Genomic DNA, 18555 nt, shown 5'->3' with positions numbered 1-18555 from the left:
AAAGTTATGCATGGGTCCAAGTGTTTACAAGGCTGGAGCTGAATATATATATATATATATATATGTGAATCCTTTGTGTAAATTTTGGCAAAAATAAAATACACCACAATAGTACAAGCTGAATAAACAACAGTTACAATTTCATGCTAACCGTCTGATGACTGATGCACTGCAAAAATGTCGTTCCTGTGGTTACAAGATCAGTGGATGCCTTTGGTGAAACTACCGCTGTATTATTTAACTGACGTGTATTGTTCTGTTATTACTGAACAGAGCACACCATACATAATACAAGACAAGAATTACAATCGCTTCGATCTTTTCTCCCCCCACTCTTCATCAAGAGACCAAATGCCAAAATATTTCATCCAAACTCACAATATTCTGTTTTGGAAAAGCTGCAGTGCTGTCCCATGAAAGTAATAATTAAAGTGTCTCTTATTTCTATCATGTTCCCTGTAACAGGCTTGATATCTAACATCCTCTCTGGGGGAGAGAACAGTACCTCATGACTTGCTTGCATTGTGTTATAGGAGAGAAGTGAAGTTCAGCTGTGGGGTCTGGCCCAAAAAAGATAAATGAGAACACAAGAAGACCAAATTAGAATTGTGAAAGTGATTTTTTTCAAGGATTCAGTGCTTTTTTCCCAACTTTTTTCCTTAGTTAACCACCAGAAAATAAAATTTTAGATCACTTTTTCAGAATGTTTAGTTGAAAACCCCATTTTCCACTGAAAAATAATCCAGATAGAATTTTTTGATCCAACATATAAATTGCCTAGTTATTTAAGAAAAGTAAAAAGTCCAAAAGAAGCCTTTGAATTAAATTCTGGCTCACCAATGTGAAGGGGTTTGTCATCAATGGCATAACTAGATCTTCACCTTTGTGGGAAGGTTCCTCTTTTCAATCTTGGCAAACTCAACTGGGTCTTTTAAGAATCCAGCAACCATATTTTTTCAGCACTAAAGCAAATGTAGTAACTTACGGTTCTGGAGTGTAGAGAGGATCTGAGCCATGTCGTATGTACTGAGTACAGTGAAAAACTCTATACGCTAAGCCAGCTAAAAAGTCTCGGGGAGATAGGTAGCCAGCAACTGGTCTCACTGTGAAGCCAGACCTTTCTGGAAGTGAAGGAAGTAATAAAAGACCATATTATATATCCCTATATCCATTTCTGAGGACAGGTAATGATCTATAGTTAATTATTCTACCAGAAGCACAACACAGAGAGTATCTTGGTTGAAGATCACCACACATCATTTCCACCTATTATGTACAAGAACTATTTTGCACTGCTAGCGTATGTTTCATGAAAACAGGTTGATGTATTTTAAAGCCTGTTTTAATACCTTTGTCTAGAAAAGATGGTAAGGTACCACAAGTGATGTTCTCAAATCACCAAGTATCTGATTTTAATGTCTATTCTCAAACAGGAGAAAAGTTTCCAAAACAGAAGATGACTTCTGTAAAATACATTCAAAACTAACAGAGCAGAATAGGGTTAAATCAAATCTGTCCTTATTTTTACAGATAAAATACTGTTTGTGTCTGTAAAATAACAACTTTCAAAGTTGAGGTCCTCATTTATTTAGCAAAGTGTTCCTTTGTTAGATTAGTCCCAATGGGGAATTATTTCAGACTCAGTGACTTTGAAAAGGATGTTTCTCTCCCAAATTCTCTTTACTCTCTCCAAGTGTTTACAGGAGAATGTTCCAAGTTTTTCTTCAACAGATACTACTATTGTTGTATGTAGTCTGAAAACATGTTTCTGAAAGAAGTGTGAGATCTTGAGTTTCTAGTTAGGGAGAAAGGACCAGTATGCTTTGGCATCATTCCTTAGAGACCATAACACAACAGATGAGAGACCCAGAAGGACACAATCAAATTCAGAGTGATGAGTCAGTTATTAGTAAATGCAGGTGTTTCACAAACAAGAGTTACGGATGAAGCAGGGACTGGGGAAAGTAAGTGTTTCATTAGAAAATTTGTATTTCTCTTAGTTAAAAATTTTCCATGCACATTTGGGACAAAACACTTTGGAAAAAATGTTGTGCGCCGTTAAGTGTTATGAGAAAAAAAATGCAAACAGCTGTCTTTATAATATTTTAGTTCCTGAGCTCCAGAAGCTCCTGAGCAAGAGGATTAAGAAGCAAGTATATGTACCTGAAGGGACCCCTGAGGAAAAGAGAAAATCTTAACTGAACTCTTTGGCAGCTTTTCCTCTAGAGTTAAAAACTGCAGGTTCATGTCTGCCCCTTCTCCTTCCATAAGGGATACGTTTCCATTACAGATGAAAAAGAAGGGTATTTTCAAATTTAAATACGTAATATCCTGACCCCTTAAAAAAACATGAAAGAGAAGTACTGGATTACCTAAGGAATCCCCCTAAGTTTTTTCAACATACAAATATAATGACTAGCTTCACGAGATCTTGGGTACTCAGGAAAGTCTCATATTCATCAGGCTGGACAAGAATGTGCCAGACCTGCTCTCCTCTTTAAATTCAGTTATCCTGGCATTTTATTCCCTCTTTTACCTGACTGGGTATTTGGGGGATGCTCACTGCGGTTATCAGAACACCCACCCCATAGCCATGAGAAGAGCAGAGCTAACTCTGCTCTTTCTTTTTACTGTACTGAAGGACTTTCCTCCATGTGCAAGATAAGATAACATCATGTGATAGGTGTTCAGCTTCATACCTGCAGGTACATATATACAACTGTCTTCACTCAACAAACTCTCTGCCATGGAGAATGTCAAAACCTGAATGATACTTCAGACTAAACCGAAGTCCACTGACAAATCTGGGAGTCTTTTCATTCAATGTGCTTTGCATTTCATACTAAGAGAAAAGAGTGTTTTCGTGAAATTGGATCTATTGACAAACCAAATATGAACCTTACCTTTAAGAAAAATAGAAACATCTTCCAGCTGAGGCACATTATCCTCTCTGTATCCACAGTACTTGGTCAGCAGAGGGAAGTTTTTTAAATATTCACGACAAGCATGGGTGGGATAGAGTTTACTGAGTTCCCTAAATACCACCCCCCATGTTTTAATTTCTTCAGCTGTGTACTCCACTCTGGGAATGGGTTGACCACTGTAAAAAGATAAAAAAAACCACACAAAATACATTTGAATATAAGCAGATTCAAGACAGACTCTGGATGGCGAAATTTCTGTGAAAAGTGTTATTTAAATAAAGGCAGGCAGAGCCTATTAACACTATTAAAATTATTTTAAAATGACAACTAGATTTTTTCTTCATAGAATTTCTTCGTGATGTTATGTTGTACATACTACATTTATTTCTTAAGAACTGTATTTCTTATTAAGCAATTAATTATTTCTTAATTTTTTGTGCATATCATAGTAGAAAGATGGATTTCTTATATGCCATGTTCCTATACCAGAGTAATATTTCTCCATTTATTGCCACTGATGCCTTTGCAAGTGGTTAGCTGAAGATCCTGATTCAGTCTAACTTGTAGATTCAATAAGACCACCAGCAGACTGCATGCTCCATGCATTCTTTAAAATACACGATATTCACACAGCATCATTACCTAGCATATTTCAAAGTGAAGATTAGGCAATTACATAGATGTTTAGAAATGTGTGGATCCAACTAAAATATATATATTTATTGTTTAGACTGTTGTTTATTGTGACGGTGTGCTCCCCCCCCCCCATCTCTGACCCCCCCTCCTTTGCCTCTTTCAAGTGATAACTACCTGTGGCTGTGGTGATAAGATGCATCTGATAGATGTGTCTGGGCGTGAAGGATGCACCCACTGGGTATGGGGGGAGACAGATAACAATACAACATCCAAGGGCTATTGAGGAATGGGCCCATCTAAGCACAGTGGTCAGTATGCGAATATGACTGTGAGCCAATTATCTTACCCCCATAAATAGTGAGCAGCCCAAGAGCCCTTTGAGCTCTCCTGCACGGCAGCGGGCTGCACACCAGGATCTCCCCTTGAGCAGGGACGCCTCTCAAGGTTACTCCTCGAGGTTGAGAGATTCCTTACCACGACAGATTCTCGGTAAGTGACTAACAGCATGCTAACTTGGAAATCTTAGCTAAGTGACATAAAGGATTAATTGCGCATATATAATCCTTTAGGCATAAACCGTTGACCAAGTCTGGGACTAGGATTGCATCCAGCCACACCTAGACTCCTCTCTGAGGGAGTTTAGAAAGCAAGCGGATCTTTTCTGAACCTCATGACTCAACGGAAGGGTCTCCCTGACAGTCTTGTCTGACCCTGTCCTCTGTGCAGTAAATAACAAAGTGTACCTTGCCATCGAATCTCAAACTATTGTCGCAGTTACCACTGAACTTCGTTAACTCACTGTTTTACACCAATAAACCACATTATTTTTGCCTCCCTCTCACTCCATCCGTGACACTTACATGTGCAGATATGTTTGGAACTCCAAATTCATGCAGGACTACATCGTGAGGAAGCTCACCTCAGAGCCAAGAGCCTAGCATAGGTGAATCTAAGCTTCTAAACACATCTTTTTTTTTTTTTTTTTTTTTTTTTCCCTTCTGCACCATTCCTCTGCCTCCTCCCCCTTGCACAAATGCACAGCAATTGCAAAGCAGGAGCCTTCCAGGGTACCTGTTAATCTGTCTCTGACTTCTGAGATTTTCCTTGTGTAGTTACAGCTAATTCAAAACTAACAGTGTGAAGAGTATGAAGGGCTCCTTCCAGTTTGCACTGCCTTCTATTTAGCTGTAAGGAATTTTGCACGCCATGGTCATGGGCCATCATCTCACATTATGAATTCCCCCTAGAAATTTATAATCTTTCTCTGGATTTAATGTTCACAATCTAAAGTATGCAATCTGAGCAGCCTGCCTTCTCCTCAGGTATCCTCTTTTCCCACACTGTAACAAAGTACAGACTGGCAAAGGGATTCACAGGATTCCCTTCCACCCCATCAGTCCCTATCTCCCATTCCCTGCCACGGGGCTGGCAACGTGGGCACTCCAAGCCCAGTGCTGGGGCTTCCCCAGTGTCGCAGACAGCAGCTGAACAGGCGTATCGGGCACAGGGAATCTCACTGCAGCAGCAGAATTGCAGCGCTGGGCTTTTGCTGGGGGTTGGCTCTCCATCTTGACTGTCGCCGGGTCCATAATCCTGCCTCTACCATATGAGGCAACAAGGAATGTGCCCTCACATCACACATGAATGCTGCTATGCAGTCCCTACATGCACAAGAGCAGAGCATCCTACATGCATTGTGGTTGTCCCCTCATCTTTATTGAAAATTTACTATTTGATCCCCCTTGCCTTTCACTATATCAAAGTATTTTGATCCATGGCAGTTATCTGTCAGGCAAAGGCCACTTTGTACTCATACTTGTTAAGGACTCGCTGAACATCCAATACATCCGCTAGTTCCCCTTCAGCCACTCTTCTGCAGACATGACAAGAATTGCAACACCTTTAGCGCAGCATTTCTCACCAACAGAAGCTGCGTTGGATTTGTGCCCATTCTGCAGTGGGAGTCAGTCCTTCAGGTCTAGTTTCTGTCTTCACCTTTACACTTTATCAGACTTAAGCTGCCTGCCAGCTCACACAAAGCATAACACAGCTATTCCAAATTGCACTGTACATGACAGACACAGGCAGGCTGGTACTCCATCCACCTGGGGTTGCCAGAATGCTGCGCAGCAGCCTCATCCCTCTTCCTTAGACCTGACCTCTACTATGGATACTGCCAGTACTGGTCAGCACTGGCCCAGCAAAGCTGAAGAAATCTGTGTACCAGTAGAAGAACTCAGGTTTCTATTTAGCCTGTCATTAGAGAGGTATAAACACAATCAAGGATCTGAAGCTTGTTCGCTGCTCACTAAAAGGTTTATAACTTAGTTATTGTTTCAATTAATTCATTAGTACTGAAGTAAGGTTCACTGAACATTAATTCCTTAATAGGATTTATGCCTAGGAGAGCTGATCCTATTTCCAGCTGATCATGATACTGCTTTCTTTACTGAGAGGATCAAGGCAGCCAGACTAGAGGGAGGACATATGCCTTTCTCATTCAGCTCTGCAGATCTTACTTTTCTCACCCTCTTACTTCAACAAGCGAGATCCACATTGCGCCCAAACTTTTCCGTAAATCACAGGAATGGACAGCCTGTATAGCCACTTATCGTGTGCCTGAGTAAGATGACTCTACAAGCTAACCTATCCTGACTTTTTATTTCCCTTTATTAAAATAGGGTCTTTCCATTTTGGCATGGTCATGCAATCCCTGATCAGTCTCAGAGGACTAATTAGCAAGATTAACACATTTTCCCTATCTTTAGGATAGAAGCTAAGCGAAGGAGGGAGGATTTTTTTTTTTTTGGTCCATTTATTTCATACAGCTGATTTTCACTGTTGTGCTCTATTAACATGTCTTTCCCTTTAATATCTCGCACCAGCAAGTATCTGCTCCTCCAAGTTCACTTCTTAAGTGTTCTTCTCTCTCTCTCTCCACTACAGAGGCCTCTTTACGTTCAAGCAAAGCAGAACATCTACCACTATAGAACAGCAGCAATTCATAAAGGAAATGCTGATACAGGATTTTCAACTCAACAATTTTCTTACAGAGACAGCTCCTTGCAGCCAATTCTTTGCAGCCAAATTTGTTATTTTTTTAAGGAAACAAGTGTGGCGTTGTTGGTTTTTTTTTTACACTGGAAAATGAAAAGTAGAAATGCATCAAGCCTCAGTAAATTATTAGGAAGGTCGCTTACCTGGAAGACACTGAGAGGTTCAAGACATCGGTCTGAATTTATCCCTGAGGGAAGCATTCCTTATAACACAGCTTTTTGTATAAATAAGTAAATAGTCATTAGACCACAGAAGAGAGTGTGATGAGACTGCAATAGGTCAAGACACCTATATTAATTCCATGGAGTCCTCCCTAAGCTGATTTGCCTTTCTTCAGCGCGGTTTAGGCTGAGCTGCAGGATGCTGAGGGTAAATGTCTGCCTGGGCTGTCTCTACAAGCATACCTGGAGACAGACCAACTGTAAAGCCCACTAGATATGGCACATCCCTGGGGTTAAGATAACCACTGCAGAAGACCTGAGGAGTATGAAGGAGATTTTGTCACATCCTAGGTAACTGCCCTAACCACTGTCCTCCCAACCATTTTGTGGTCCCTAGCTAAAAATATGTGAAGCATCTTGGTTTCCCTTTGTTGATAAGAGGAAGAGTTTGAAATCTTTTAAAGGTCTGGAAAGATCAGTGGGATGAGAGAGTACTTCTGAGCAGCTTTGCCAAAGTACAAGATCTGGCCCTCAAATAACCCCTGTTTTGGGTTGTTTGATTTTTGTAATGTGCCTGCAGAAATGGTTTTTGAGCCTTCAAAATCTAAAGAATGAAAATATTTTTCCTTTTCTTTGACTGTTTTTCTGGGAATATGCCAGATTACTGATTTTTCTAAAAAGACTTTTCTCACTGGTTTCAGGGTGGAAAAAAAAAAACCCTTTGCAGCAGAAAACCAACCACTGCTGAGTGAACCAGCAGCATGATCTTTCCAGCACTTAGGCAGCTGAGAGGGAGAAGGGAGGAAGGTATTTCCAGCAACTTAGAAGCTGTGAAATGCGTGGCACTACTGCTGCCATCATGGGTAAATGGAGAACTATCCGAGATTACTGAAAGAGCTCTAGGAGCACACACAGTCTGCCCTCATCCACAGGTACCTGCTTGACATTTCACACTGCAATAAATGCTAGGCAATAAGAACCAACTCTACAGCAAGCATTAGACTGAAAAATTATTATCAATCAGCTGTAAACAAACAAACAAAAAAACCAAAACCCCACAAAACTGTCTCAGTTTACATTTGAAACCTGTGTAAGCTGAGGCTTACCTGGTCAGCCTAGGAAACTTCACCAACCAGCACCCTGCCCCCAGCAGGCAGCAGCTCAGTGTGCTGGATGAATGTCATGAGCACCCAGCTAAACAAATGCCACCACGGGCAGAAAAATGGGGAACCAACACTAGCACTGACACATTTGTTAGATTGGTAATAGCTTAATGACAGGAATGGGACAAAAGTAAAGGAGAAATATAATCAGGATTATATGGTCACAAAGCAGAGTTAATCCTCCTGTCCCCCCAGCCTTCTGCAGCCTGTGTATTAGCCTTATGTTAAAAACAAAAAGAAACAGAACTTAAAAATCCATTTTTGAATTGCTTCCTGACAGGACATGCCTTCTATGAAGGGAGAAAAAAATTGTTGTGTTTTATATTCTTTCAACAACGTAGGTAGAAATCTCAAAGGAGTAAAATGAAAAACCTGAAGAAGTGTGGTAAAATGGAAAAGAACATGAAATTAGTATGTTCTTTCCCTTGAGAATGAGGGCTTAGGCCTGTTGCAAATAAAACCTAGAGTATGATTAGAATTAGTTGAATGCTTCTGTGACAAGAAAATTGCAACACAGTAGGTATTTGTAGGTAGCACAGAAAGTTTTCTAACTGCCATGGATGGTAGAAAATTGAAAATACTGACTTGACATGTTAAAAAAAAAAATCAAAATGAGAAAACACATGCAGTGTATTTGTGCACGGGCACCAGCTCCACTAACTACAGAGAAACCCACTGTCTGAATTCTGAGAAGTTTAGAGCTCTGTTGGCAAAACTGATAAAAGGCATTTTGCAGAATCCAGTATAGTAAGTGCATGAATAGAAAATAATAATTTCATTTTTTAGTGAGCTCATCCAACTACACAGGGATGCTACATATGTTCAATTCAGCAGTGCACCAGTTTGTCATTAAGACATGCAAGCATTTGTAAAAGAGTTTCTTAAGTTTAAGCAGCTATGAATAAAATGCTGAAGAGATAGCGCTTACATTTAAATGCTTCACTTGCCTGTATCTGTACTGAAAACGTAACGGGATTTCAAACATCAGGTTTGTCATTTATAGCCTACACTAAACTAGTCAGAGTTTAAAGGATGACTTTGTCTACTGTTAAACTTCATCCTACAGAATTAAGTAGAGCATGAATTCTAACTAGTCAGCAGCATGGGAAAGAATTATGCCAGTACTTACTATTTATAGCTCATGGCAACATCCACAAAGTACTTTCTTCTCTGTCGATAGACGTTGTCTTTAAATCCCTTGAGCAAGGAATAAGAGAGTAATTTACAATAAGGATGGAAAATTAGCTGTAAGAATTTTAAAATAAATCATTAAAGTGTTTATTTAGTACCTAATTATGTTGTATTTTGAGTAACACTATTTACTGGACTGCAAGAGAAGGTAAGATTTCTTCACTTTTTTTCCCCACCAAAGTCCCAGAGGAGTTTTTTCAAGACAGATTTGTGCATAGGTACAGTCATTCATCCAAGGTGTTGAAAAAGGGAAACTTTTTCCTTGTCATATCGTCTCACTCAGGTTCTCCTTAATCTGAATGTAGACCTACACGCAGGCACAAAGCAGAATAATTTACCTATCCTTAATACACCTTTCTTCACTAGAAGAATCAAGAGCCTAGAGTTCATACACAACTCATTTTGAAGATGCTACCTCAGCAGTTTCCATCTTAAGCAACACATTGGGGATGGAACCATCAGGCTCCAGCAGCAAATATGCATATTTCTCCAATAATGCCAGTACTTACTATTTATAGCTCATGGCAACATCCACAAAGTACTTTCTTCTCTGTCGATAGACGTTGTCTTTAAATCCCTTGAGCAAGGAATAAGAGAGTAATTTACAATAAGGATGGAAAATTAGCTGTAAGAATTTTAAAATAAATCATTAAAGTGTTTATTTAGTACCTAATTATGTTGTATTTTGAGTAACACTATTTACTGGACTGCAAGAGAAGGTAAGATTTCTTCACTTTTTTTCCCCACCAAAGTCCCAGAGGAGTTTTTTCAAGACAGATTTGTGCATAGGTACAGTCATTCATCCAAGGTGTTGAAAAAGGGAAACTTTTTCCTTGTCATATCGTCTCACTCAGGTTCTCCTTAATCTGAATGTAGACCTACACGCAGGCACAAAGCAGAATAATTTACCTATCCTTAATACACCTTTCTTCACTAGAAGAATCAAGAGCCTAGAGTTCATACACAACTCATTTTGAAGATGCTACCTCAGCAGTTTCCATCTTAAGCAACACATTGGGGATGGAACCATCAGGCTCCAGCAGCAAATATGCATATTTCTCCAATACCTCGTGGGCTACCATGGGTTCATACCTTTGCCATATTAAGTGCAAAAGAGCTATATAACACATACACACCAGCCAGCTACAGCCCTTTGAGCTATTCAAAACTAAAACAAGATCTCTGCTATACCTATAAAAGATGTAGACACTTCAGGGTTTGGACTACTAAAAGAATTCTCTGTTTTCAAGGCAGAACTGCCAACCTCTTGATGATGAAAAAGGGTAAAGAGTTATCCAAGTTCCCCAGTTAGTAGCCCAGAAAGTGCATTTAAGTTTCCCCTAGTCAGCTAAAAAGTAAAATGCATTTTTTCCTTACTGCTCACATACACAAATAAAAATCACCAAAGGGAATGAAAAGATAACATCATTCGATTTGAAATATTTCTATGAGCTTCCAGAAAAATCAGAAGGCATTTTACTGCCCCATAACCAAAGCTGCGCTGCTGGGGCAGAGGAAGGGAGGATGTCAAAGGACTGCAGAAAACCTTCAAGCCTCTACTCCTACACAGAAAAGCTTTTTAACTGGCAAAAATTTGCTGTAATCTGGGGGTGCCTCCTTGTCTGCTTTGTCTAATACTTTTTGACGTAAGCATTGAGTTCCTCTGCCGCAGACTGTTCCAAGAGCTGAAGAGTGATGGAAGACAACACAGAGGATTTAAAAGCCTGCAGCATGTAGTGAAACTGAGACTGAAACCATTAGCCAATATGGAGTGCGTTAGGGCTATGCTGCTGAAGTGGTGCTATGCTGGTTCTGTAATAGTGTAGTTCTGTCTGGTCCTCTGGCACCTATACGCCACCGCTAAGGAACAGGGCAGGCACCAGAAGCGGCCTTTGAAAGCCCAGTCACAGATTTTACAGTTTTTTCCCCCATCTCTAATATCTAGCATGCTGCATAGGCTAACAAATGGTGTGTAAATTATGTTTATAAGAGTTCCCCCAAGTGTAAAATATATATTCATATAATGCAAATGTCTTTTTTCATTGTCGGTAAAACTGAAGGCAGATTTTCAGCAGAGCACTCAAGTATTTAATGAAAGCACCAGCTCAGAACATAAAACAGTATCAAATGGCTCGTCACAGTCATCGACTCAAGGCTAGAATAAGCTGCCACTACGGCCTCTGTTTGAACCAAATTACTGTTAATGGTTGCAGGTAATCAACACACTTTTCCATTCTGAGAAAACACGAGGTAAATCCTCGTTTTTCATCAGGAGGTACATGGCAGAAACTGTGATCCAGGAATGTGCTCTCCACCTGTGGGCCCACAGTGTGGGAAAGGCCCACACACGGTAGAAACAGCTGAAAACCAAGCAAGGTGATGAGGCTTATCATGGGTGATACGCGGGCAGGAGACACCAGAGACAGGGAAGTGGGGCTGCCAGGGGACATCGTGATGCTGTCTGTTTGCTTGCATATGCAGGCATGAGGGTCTGTGCCTGAGCCCCCACCACAGCACGGCAGCTGTAGGAGCTGTGGAGCAGACAAGGCAGCGGACCAAGTGCCATTTCTGCACTGACACAGAGCCCCAAACCCAGGGCCACCAGGAGTACCTGCCTCTCCTCAGCCAAGGCAGTCACCAGGGAGGAGTCCACACAGGTGCTGCAGTACCATGGTATAGCACAGAGGCATCACTAGAGAGTCCCCTACACCGAACTGATCTTTCTGCTGTCACTTACAATCTCTTTGGGGCCATTTTTCACCACCTTGGACAATACCAACAAAAATGTGTGTGACAAAAACCAAAGGAGACTATTGCCTACAGCTACAGTTTAATCTGATTCTATTACAAGACAATCTCATGGTCAGATACCTTAATTCATTCCCTACTTCCTTTCAACTGGGAGTTTCCTACAATACCAGTTTAATTCAGCCTATTTTACTTTGGAGTAGGAATGAATACAACTAGCTACCACTGGTATCTTTCAGCCAAGTGGTCCAAAGGTAGAAACTTGGATTTATAACAAGTGAAAATGCTTGCCATCACCTGCCATCTAGAGACCCAGAAGTTAAGTATTTATGAACATCAGCCAAAAGAAATAAAACAATAACAAATCTATTTCTCCTTTTGCACTGAGCATTTGGCACTACTGCAGATATGGCTTGTGTGAAATGTCTCCTGTCACCGAAGTCAGGAAACAATGCAAGACACCTTCCCATCTGCTGCATTCATGCAGAAATAGGAACATGTTGCTCTGATTTATTCTGCAATTATCTCTTGAGTGCCCAAGAAAGTCCTCCTTCATAATTCTTTCTTCTCTGACACCTAGTTTAATATCAGTTCTTACCTAAGAGCTGTGACAGAACTGAAGGTCACATTGATCTAAACTATTCAGAGTCTGAAGGCTTCTATCAACTAGTTAATTAAAAAAATAAGCAGTACAAAAGGGAACATAGTTGTTCAAGAGTGAGTAAGTTTTCTGGAGGACCTCCTTTCTGGGTGTCCTACTACAGAAAAGGAGAATTCATTCACTGGAACCATTGAAGAGAACTAAATCCCTAACTTCTGAAAACCGCATGCTCAAAAAAGTACTCCAAATCAGCAGTCAAGAGGCTTTTTATCTGACTGGCAAACAACCTGAACAAATTAACTACAATACAATTTTACGTTACACTTACAGGGTGATCTGCATCTAGCTCAGATCCATACATCAAAACTCTCTGTGAGCATTTGTCTAATTCGGATATCTTCCTGGGGAACCAAGGGACACAGTCGAGATCTGCAGAAGACAGAACACAAGTTGAATGTACTGGAGTGTAAGACTATGGACAGACCTGTGCAAAACGTTTGTCAGTGTCTAAAACAAGTGACAGAAAAGCAGCCTTGCCTTCTTCATCAGTCCAGATGTTTTCTGGTGGATTGAGAGATACAATATTAGTTTGAAACTTGAGCAACTGGATCAGTTCATTAAATTCTTTCTTACTGCAATCACAGTCCACAAAAATTTCCACCTCTGAGTTCCTTCTCTTCGATTTTCGTGATTCAATATGAACCATACTCACATGTTTCTCCTGTGGAAAGATGAAATAGCGTGTGAAATACAGACCTACCAGCTAGAAAGGGAATATTGATGGCATGAAAGTTGATGGCAGGAAAGTTTTCCCCAGTTATAACCAGGTGTTTTCATTGAAAGTACTCACTTTGAACCTACATAACTGGCTAGTGATGCTTAATAAATACTAAAGACAAAAAAAAGATCTGTATACTGAACGTAAAAATAATACTATTGTGTTTAATGAAGAAAACTAATGATTTACCTAACAAGGCAATCTTTTCTGAAGGACAATATTACTTTATCATTTTTAAAATGAAAAAAATGTAATGTAATTGTGTATTTACCTTTGTTAAGCATGAAATATGATTTTATTAGAAAATGTGCATAATAGTACTGTTAATTTAACTGGATTTGAGTGTGTTTACTTAGATGCTATTAAATGTGTACTACTTCAGCATCTCTCATGAACACGGGGAAGAAAATATTTTCTAACGATAACTGTGTATCTGTCCTCATCTATCTTTCTTGCAGCAATTATGAGTTACCTGAAGTGGTAATAGTAATAAAATTAAAATCTAATTCAATTTATTCTCTATTATAATGTCCCCCTCAAAACTGAACACATCAGTGTGTAAATAGTTCTAGCATCAAAATTTTCCTATGGGGTATCTCTCCCACCACAACTACTGGTCTGCCAAGGGCATCGTACAATGACAGACAACCATAATGTGTTATGGCTGACCTGATCTGCTGTTGTGATAGCCTTGCTTCAAAATAGGAGTTTGGACTAAGTGATTACTTTCAACCAGTATTTCTATTGACCCTTGGATTCTTCCTTTTTTTGCCAGACACAAACTCTCTGTTACTTTTCACAACTATCCTTTCACTTACTCAGTGAAGCCAATAAAACGTTTTTTTGACTTCCAAATGGGGAGAACTCTGCACTTCTACTTCCACCTGCCTGCTGTATTCTGCAGAAATGTCCACTTCAGGCAACGGTCCCCTCCAGTACAGCCAACCAGCAATCTCTGCTTTTACCCCTCTGGATATACATACATAATTCTTTAACTGGCATGCTCCATAAGCTATGTATAGGGTGTATCTCCTTAGCTAACCCATTCACATTAACAGATTTACAGAAGGAAAACCCTCCAACTGCTGAGGGTTTTGAATCTACTATTTTAAACCGGCAGATTACCAAGATGAGCAAGATCATTTTGATGATCTACTCCTGAATAACACAGGCCACAGGACTCCCCTGCGTGTTTTCAGCTGGCACAGAGCTATCGGTTTTAGGCATTCTCTTGTGAAGTCGGACAAGTGGGTTTGATCTACCCTAGGCTGAGAAGAGACCAAACCCCTGCACTCCCCCTCACGGTACTCAAATCGTTAAATGACGACCCCATGAATGGGAGTGATAACTCTGCAACATCTTCCAACCATGTTTTAAGAGACCAGAGTGAGTTATACGCCCACCTCCAGGAAGACTTCATGTGTAAATCCAGGATTTCAGGTATGAAACAATTTAAGCCAGAGCTGCAGTTAGACACTTAAGCTAAGCATCTAACTTGGAAAGAAGCTGCATTGGAGCCATGATTCCTGCAATTCCTACCAGCTTTCTGTCAAACACCCTGAGTCCTGGCAGCTGCCCTCCCAAGGGTCTAACTCACCCCCTTTTCCTTGGCTAGGAAATTGAGGTATCTACATCAGCCTTGGTAATCTGCTCCCAGAGCCAGCTTCTGTGAGTTAGGATTGGTAATACCCAGTGCTCCCATGCTTACACCCCTCCAATGGTTTGGCCGTAGAAGCAGACCCCAAGCTACCTCCTAACTTTCTCTTCACTGCACCGCGCAGACTGAACAACCCACGGCTTTTATGGTACTGCTTTGCTTTAACTACCCTCAGATGTGCCCCCAAGCCCTCTTCAATTTACTAATAAAGCAAGAAGACTACATGCAGTACCAGCAGTCTGACCAAAACCCACTGATGGCATGAGGATCTATATGGGAACCAATACTTCACAATTTACATTCTAGTTGGATGCATAAAGCCCGGACCCTGCAAGCACTTAAAGGTGCATTTAACTTCGTCACCAAACATTGTCCTGCAGCAAGGCTGCCACCACCACCTGATTGTATGTAACCGAGATTCGGAACTGCCCTCTGGAAGTGCCTCCTTTCCTTGTGGCCTGCACTGACAACTTCAAATCTAATTTAGTGTTGAGAATCACACATCAGAAATCTAAAGAGAATGGTGGGAAAATCAGCATCACTGTTAAACTTTATTCCAGAAAACACTTCACGAGCCCAAAATATTTTATTGAATGGTCTGTAAAATTTTAAGTTACTTTTATTTAGTTCTGCAAAGTGTAACTGCACTCTATTCCTTCTGCCACGGTCCATTAGATTTATACCAACAAACATCCTGACCTCGATAGCCTTCCTCAGTCCGGTCAGTGTAATGATTTGTAAGCTTTACCTGGAAGAGTCGGAGAGCTTTCACCAATCCACCAACTTCATTCTTCAAGGAAAACACCACGGCTGTCTTTCCACCTTCAGAAAGAGATTCACCTTTCCCGTTTCCCTTATTCCCCTTCTTTTCCTCATTTTTCCCAGAACTTGATCTGTTTAGCTACAAATGGATAAAGAACAGCATCACCTCAGATGCAAACGGGCATTTCCTAAAATGAAGTCTTTTTAGGCAAAGAGAAATTTGTGTTAGAAAATAGCTGAATGGAACTCATCCAGACTTAATTTAAAAGGTAACGTATTTACTTGAAACCAGTATCACAGGTCAAAAGCTGCTGTTAGAGATGATTGTGTATGAGGCCAGTCCATAAAAAGAAAAATAAGGAAAAGCGTATGAATGTTTGGGATACAAATATTATGATATTATTAGGGCAATGCTATCATCAGTCATAATCACGAAGCAAATGAAGGTTGTCTGAATTACTGCAAAGCTTGCCGTGATGCTATTCTAACCTGTACCAGTCAACTTATGACGATTTACACCGGTCCATATTTTTGTATTAACCATGAATTTAAACCATGAAGTTTATGTTCTCTGTTGTACCACACTTAGTGTTGTCATGTAATATCATTTTTCCCAAGAAAGCAAAACTTCTGTTGATTATACAAACAAGGACAGAAATAACAAGTTTAGACTATACCTCCCTTAGATCAGCTGGCTGAGGAACTCAAAAAAATACAATCACACCATCCTTGGCCACTCCTACATTCTTCTCACAATCTGGGGGCCAAAGACTGCTTTAAGCCAAATTTCAGCCAGTATTTTCAAAAAAAAAAAAAAAAAAAAAAAGTGATTTTATCAGCTTAAATCTTGTTGAGATGCCAACAGTACAGTTTTTACAGATGACTTTTGTAAGATTGGCCATGATTTTCAAAAAATAGCCTGCATGTTCCAGTCACCAGGTTGTGACTCCTGGAGAAATGAAATCTCCAGTGAGCTGCTAACTGCTTTTTATAAACCAGTATCATCTGTAATATAGTCACTAAAAAAAATATAAAGAAAGAAATTAAGAAACATATACAACTGTTGCACATGGATTAATTTTTTTCTTTGGTAAATTGTAAAGCAGCATGAAAGAAAAATAACCCAAGAATAGAAGAAGTTTTTAAACAGGTCTCACAACTCTTGATGACAGCCAAGTTTTATTCTTATTTTTTCCTCAGAGGATAATTGCATAATGCCTTTGGACCTGTGCCAACGGACTTTAGCAAAGAGTCTCCCTGTGCCTCTAGATTTTACAAGTTTTCATCAAGTGTTCCATGGCCCAGCAGAGCATTGGTGAGCTTCAGCCTGATTCCTTTCCAAACTGGATTATGTAAAATTATTTTCTTAAAAATGGACATCGCTGACAGTGACGAGGTATTTGCATCACAGCCACCTCAATGCGTCCATCTGGTTCATGTCAAATTGGTTTGCTTTTTTACCCGATCCTAGTCCACTCTAAAATATCCACTGAATAGAGAGCCTGCAGCTCCCAAGTCAGCTCCCACTGGATCTACTGAGACTTTTTTTTTTTAAAAGGTACAAGAACACACTGAGTTAAAAAGAGGGCTAGTTAAAATGCATCAGCTTACCAGAAGCCACTCCTTAAACAGCACAGGTTAAACTAGCCACACTTAAACTACTTACTGGACATGCTAAAAAGTCTCTGTGGTCTGTTCTCATCATTTATTAGACTACACAGAAACAATCTGGAAAAGCAATTATGTTAGTGGAATGAAGGGTTTCAAACATGTTTAATTTTTAGTAATTGAGCTTACAAGATTCTGCTTGGTAGGAGGTTTTCTCAGGGATAGCTTAGGAGAAGGTCTTAACTTCAGTAATATTAGGGATTTGGCTGAGCCCTTTTCATATATATCAAGTATGCAAGTTCCGCACAAAGTGACAAAGATGCTATTTTTACTGCATCCATGATTTTTCACTGAGTGCTGCTTTCTGGAAGCTATGCACCAGGGATCATGTACTCAACTGAGTGTCTGAGAACCTCAATTCCATCAATTCCTCCGAGAAATGAGAGCGCTTGGGACCTTCCAAGACCGTTACATGCTCCCTGATACTCTCGAGCAAGCATTACCTGAAGTGATGACTGAAAGCCTCTCTCGAGCATTTGAAAACTAGATTACCTAATTGCTATGAGCCCAGCAGAAGAGGCTGTGATATTGCAAGAATGCAAATCTCATCACCCATCCTCATTAGTATACTTCGTAATTAAATAATGACTAGCAGATCAACTTTCCTAATGAAAATTAATTATCTCTGGAGCAAGCACAAGTACTCGGGGAAAAAAAAGTCATCTACAGCAGAAGTCAGTGAAGAAAGTAACTCAAAAATAAAGACAGTAAAACAAATTTATGCCATTTAATTCAGTATTTCCAACAGAAGCAAAGCATGTACAAATAGGGATACTCCACGTTTTACTATAAAGACAATAGGCCAGTTCACAACTGGTACAAACTGGCGCGTTCTGCTGGCTCTACTCAAGTGATCCGACTCCTCATGTGTCGCAAAATTTTACAGGAGGCAAAAGTCTTCACAATCCGAAATATTCCACATGTTCGGAGCAGGTTACGTTATTAGTACCTATAAACACTCTTTGTTCTTATCAAAGCACACCTATTCAAATACATTTACCTGTAAGCAAAGAGAAGTTTATCCCGTGCTTGAAAACACCCAACCACCCGTTGCGCCCCGATCACCACCTTAGGCAGAGCGGTTTCTCCCTTCCTGGCAGGGTTTCCAAGGCGGGAATCGCGGATGCCCTGCAGGGCGCTCCCCCGGCACCGTTTCCAAGGCGGGAATCGCGGATGCCCTGCAGGGCGCTCCCGCCTCGCCCCCACCCC

At 40.3% G+C, this 18555-nt stretch overlaps 1 protein-coding gene across 1 annotated transcript in view; it reads right to left on the bottom strand.

Annotated features, from left to right (window-relative positions):
• The window catches only part of TPH2 (tryptophan hydroxylase 2), a 54181-nt gene that overhangs the window by 33297 nt on the left and 2329 nt on the right, over positions 1–18555 (bottom strand). Inside the window, exons 2-7 of the mRNA XM_009646313.2 lie at positions 15665–15817; positions 13019–13202; positions 12810–12910; positions 9642–9709; positions 2904–3100; positions 986–1121 (exon numbers count right to left, since the gene is read on the bottom strand). Of these exons, the coding sequence (XP_009644608.1) occupies positions 986–1121; positions 2904–3100; positions 9642–9709; positions 12810–12910; positions 13019–13202; positions 15665–15817 (839 nt within the window). The remainder of the gene's footprint in view (positions 1–985; positions 1122–2903; positions 3101–9641; positions 9710–12809; positions 12911–13018; positions 13203–15664; positions 15818–18555) is intronic.

The sequence above is a fragment of the Egretta garzetta genome, unplaced genomic scaffold, assembly GCF_000687185.1.
Source record: "Egretta garzetta isolate BGI_Z169 unplaced genomic scaffold, ASM68718v1 scaffold68, whole genome shotgun sequence".
NCBI lineage: Eukaryota > Metazoa > Chordata > Aves > Pelecaniformes > Ardeidae > Egretta > Egretta garzetta.
The sequence above is the reverse complement of the archived record's forward strand: the minus strand, read 5'-3'. Positions and strand labels throughout refer to the sequence as shown.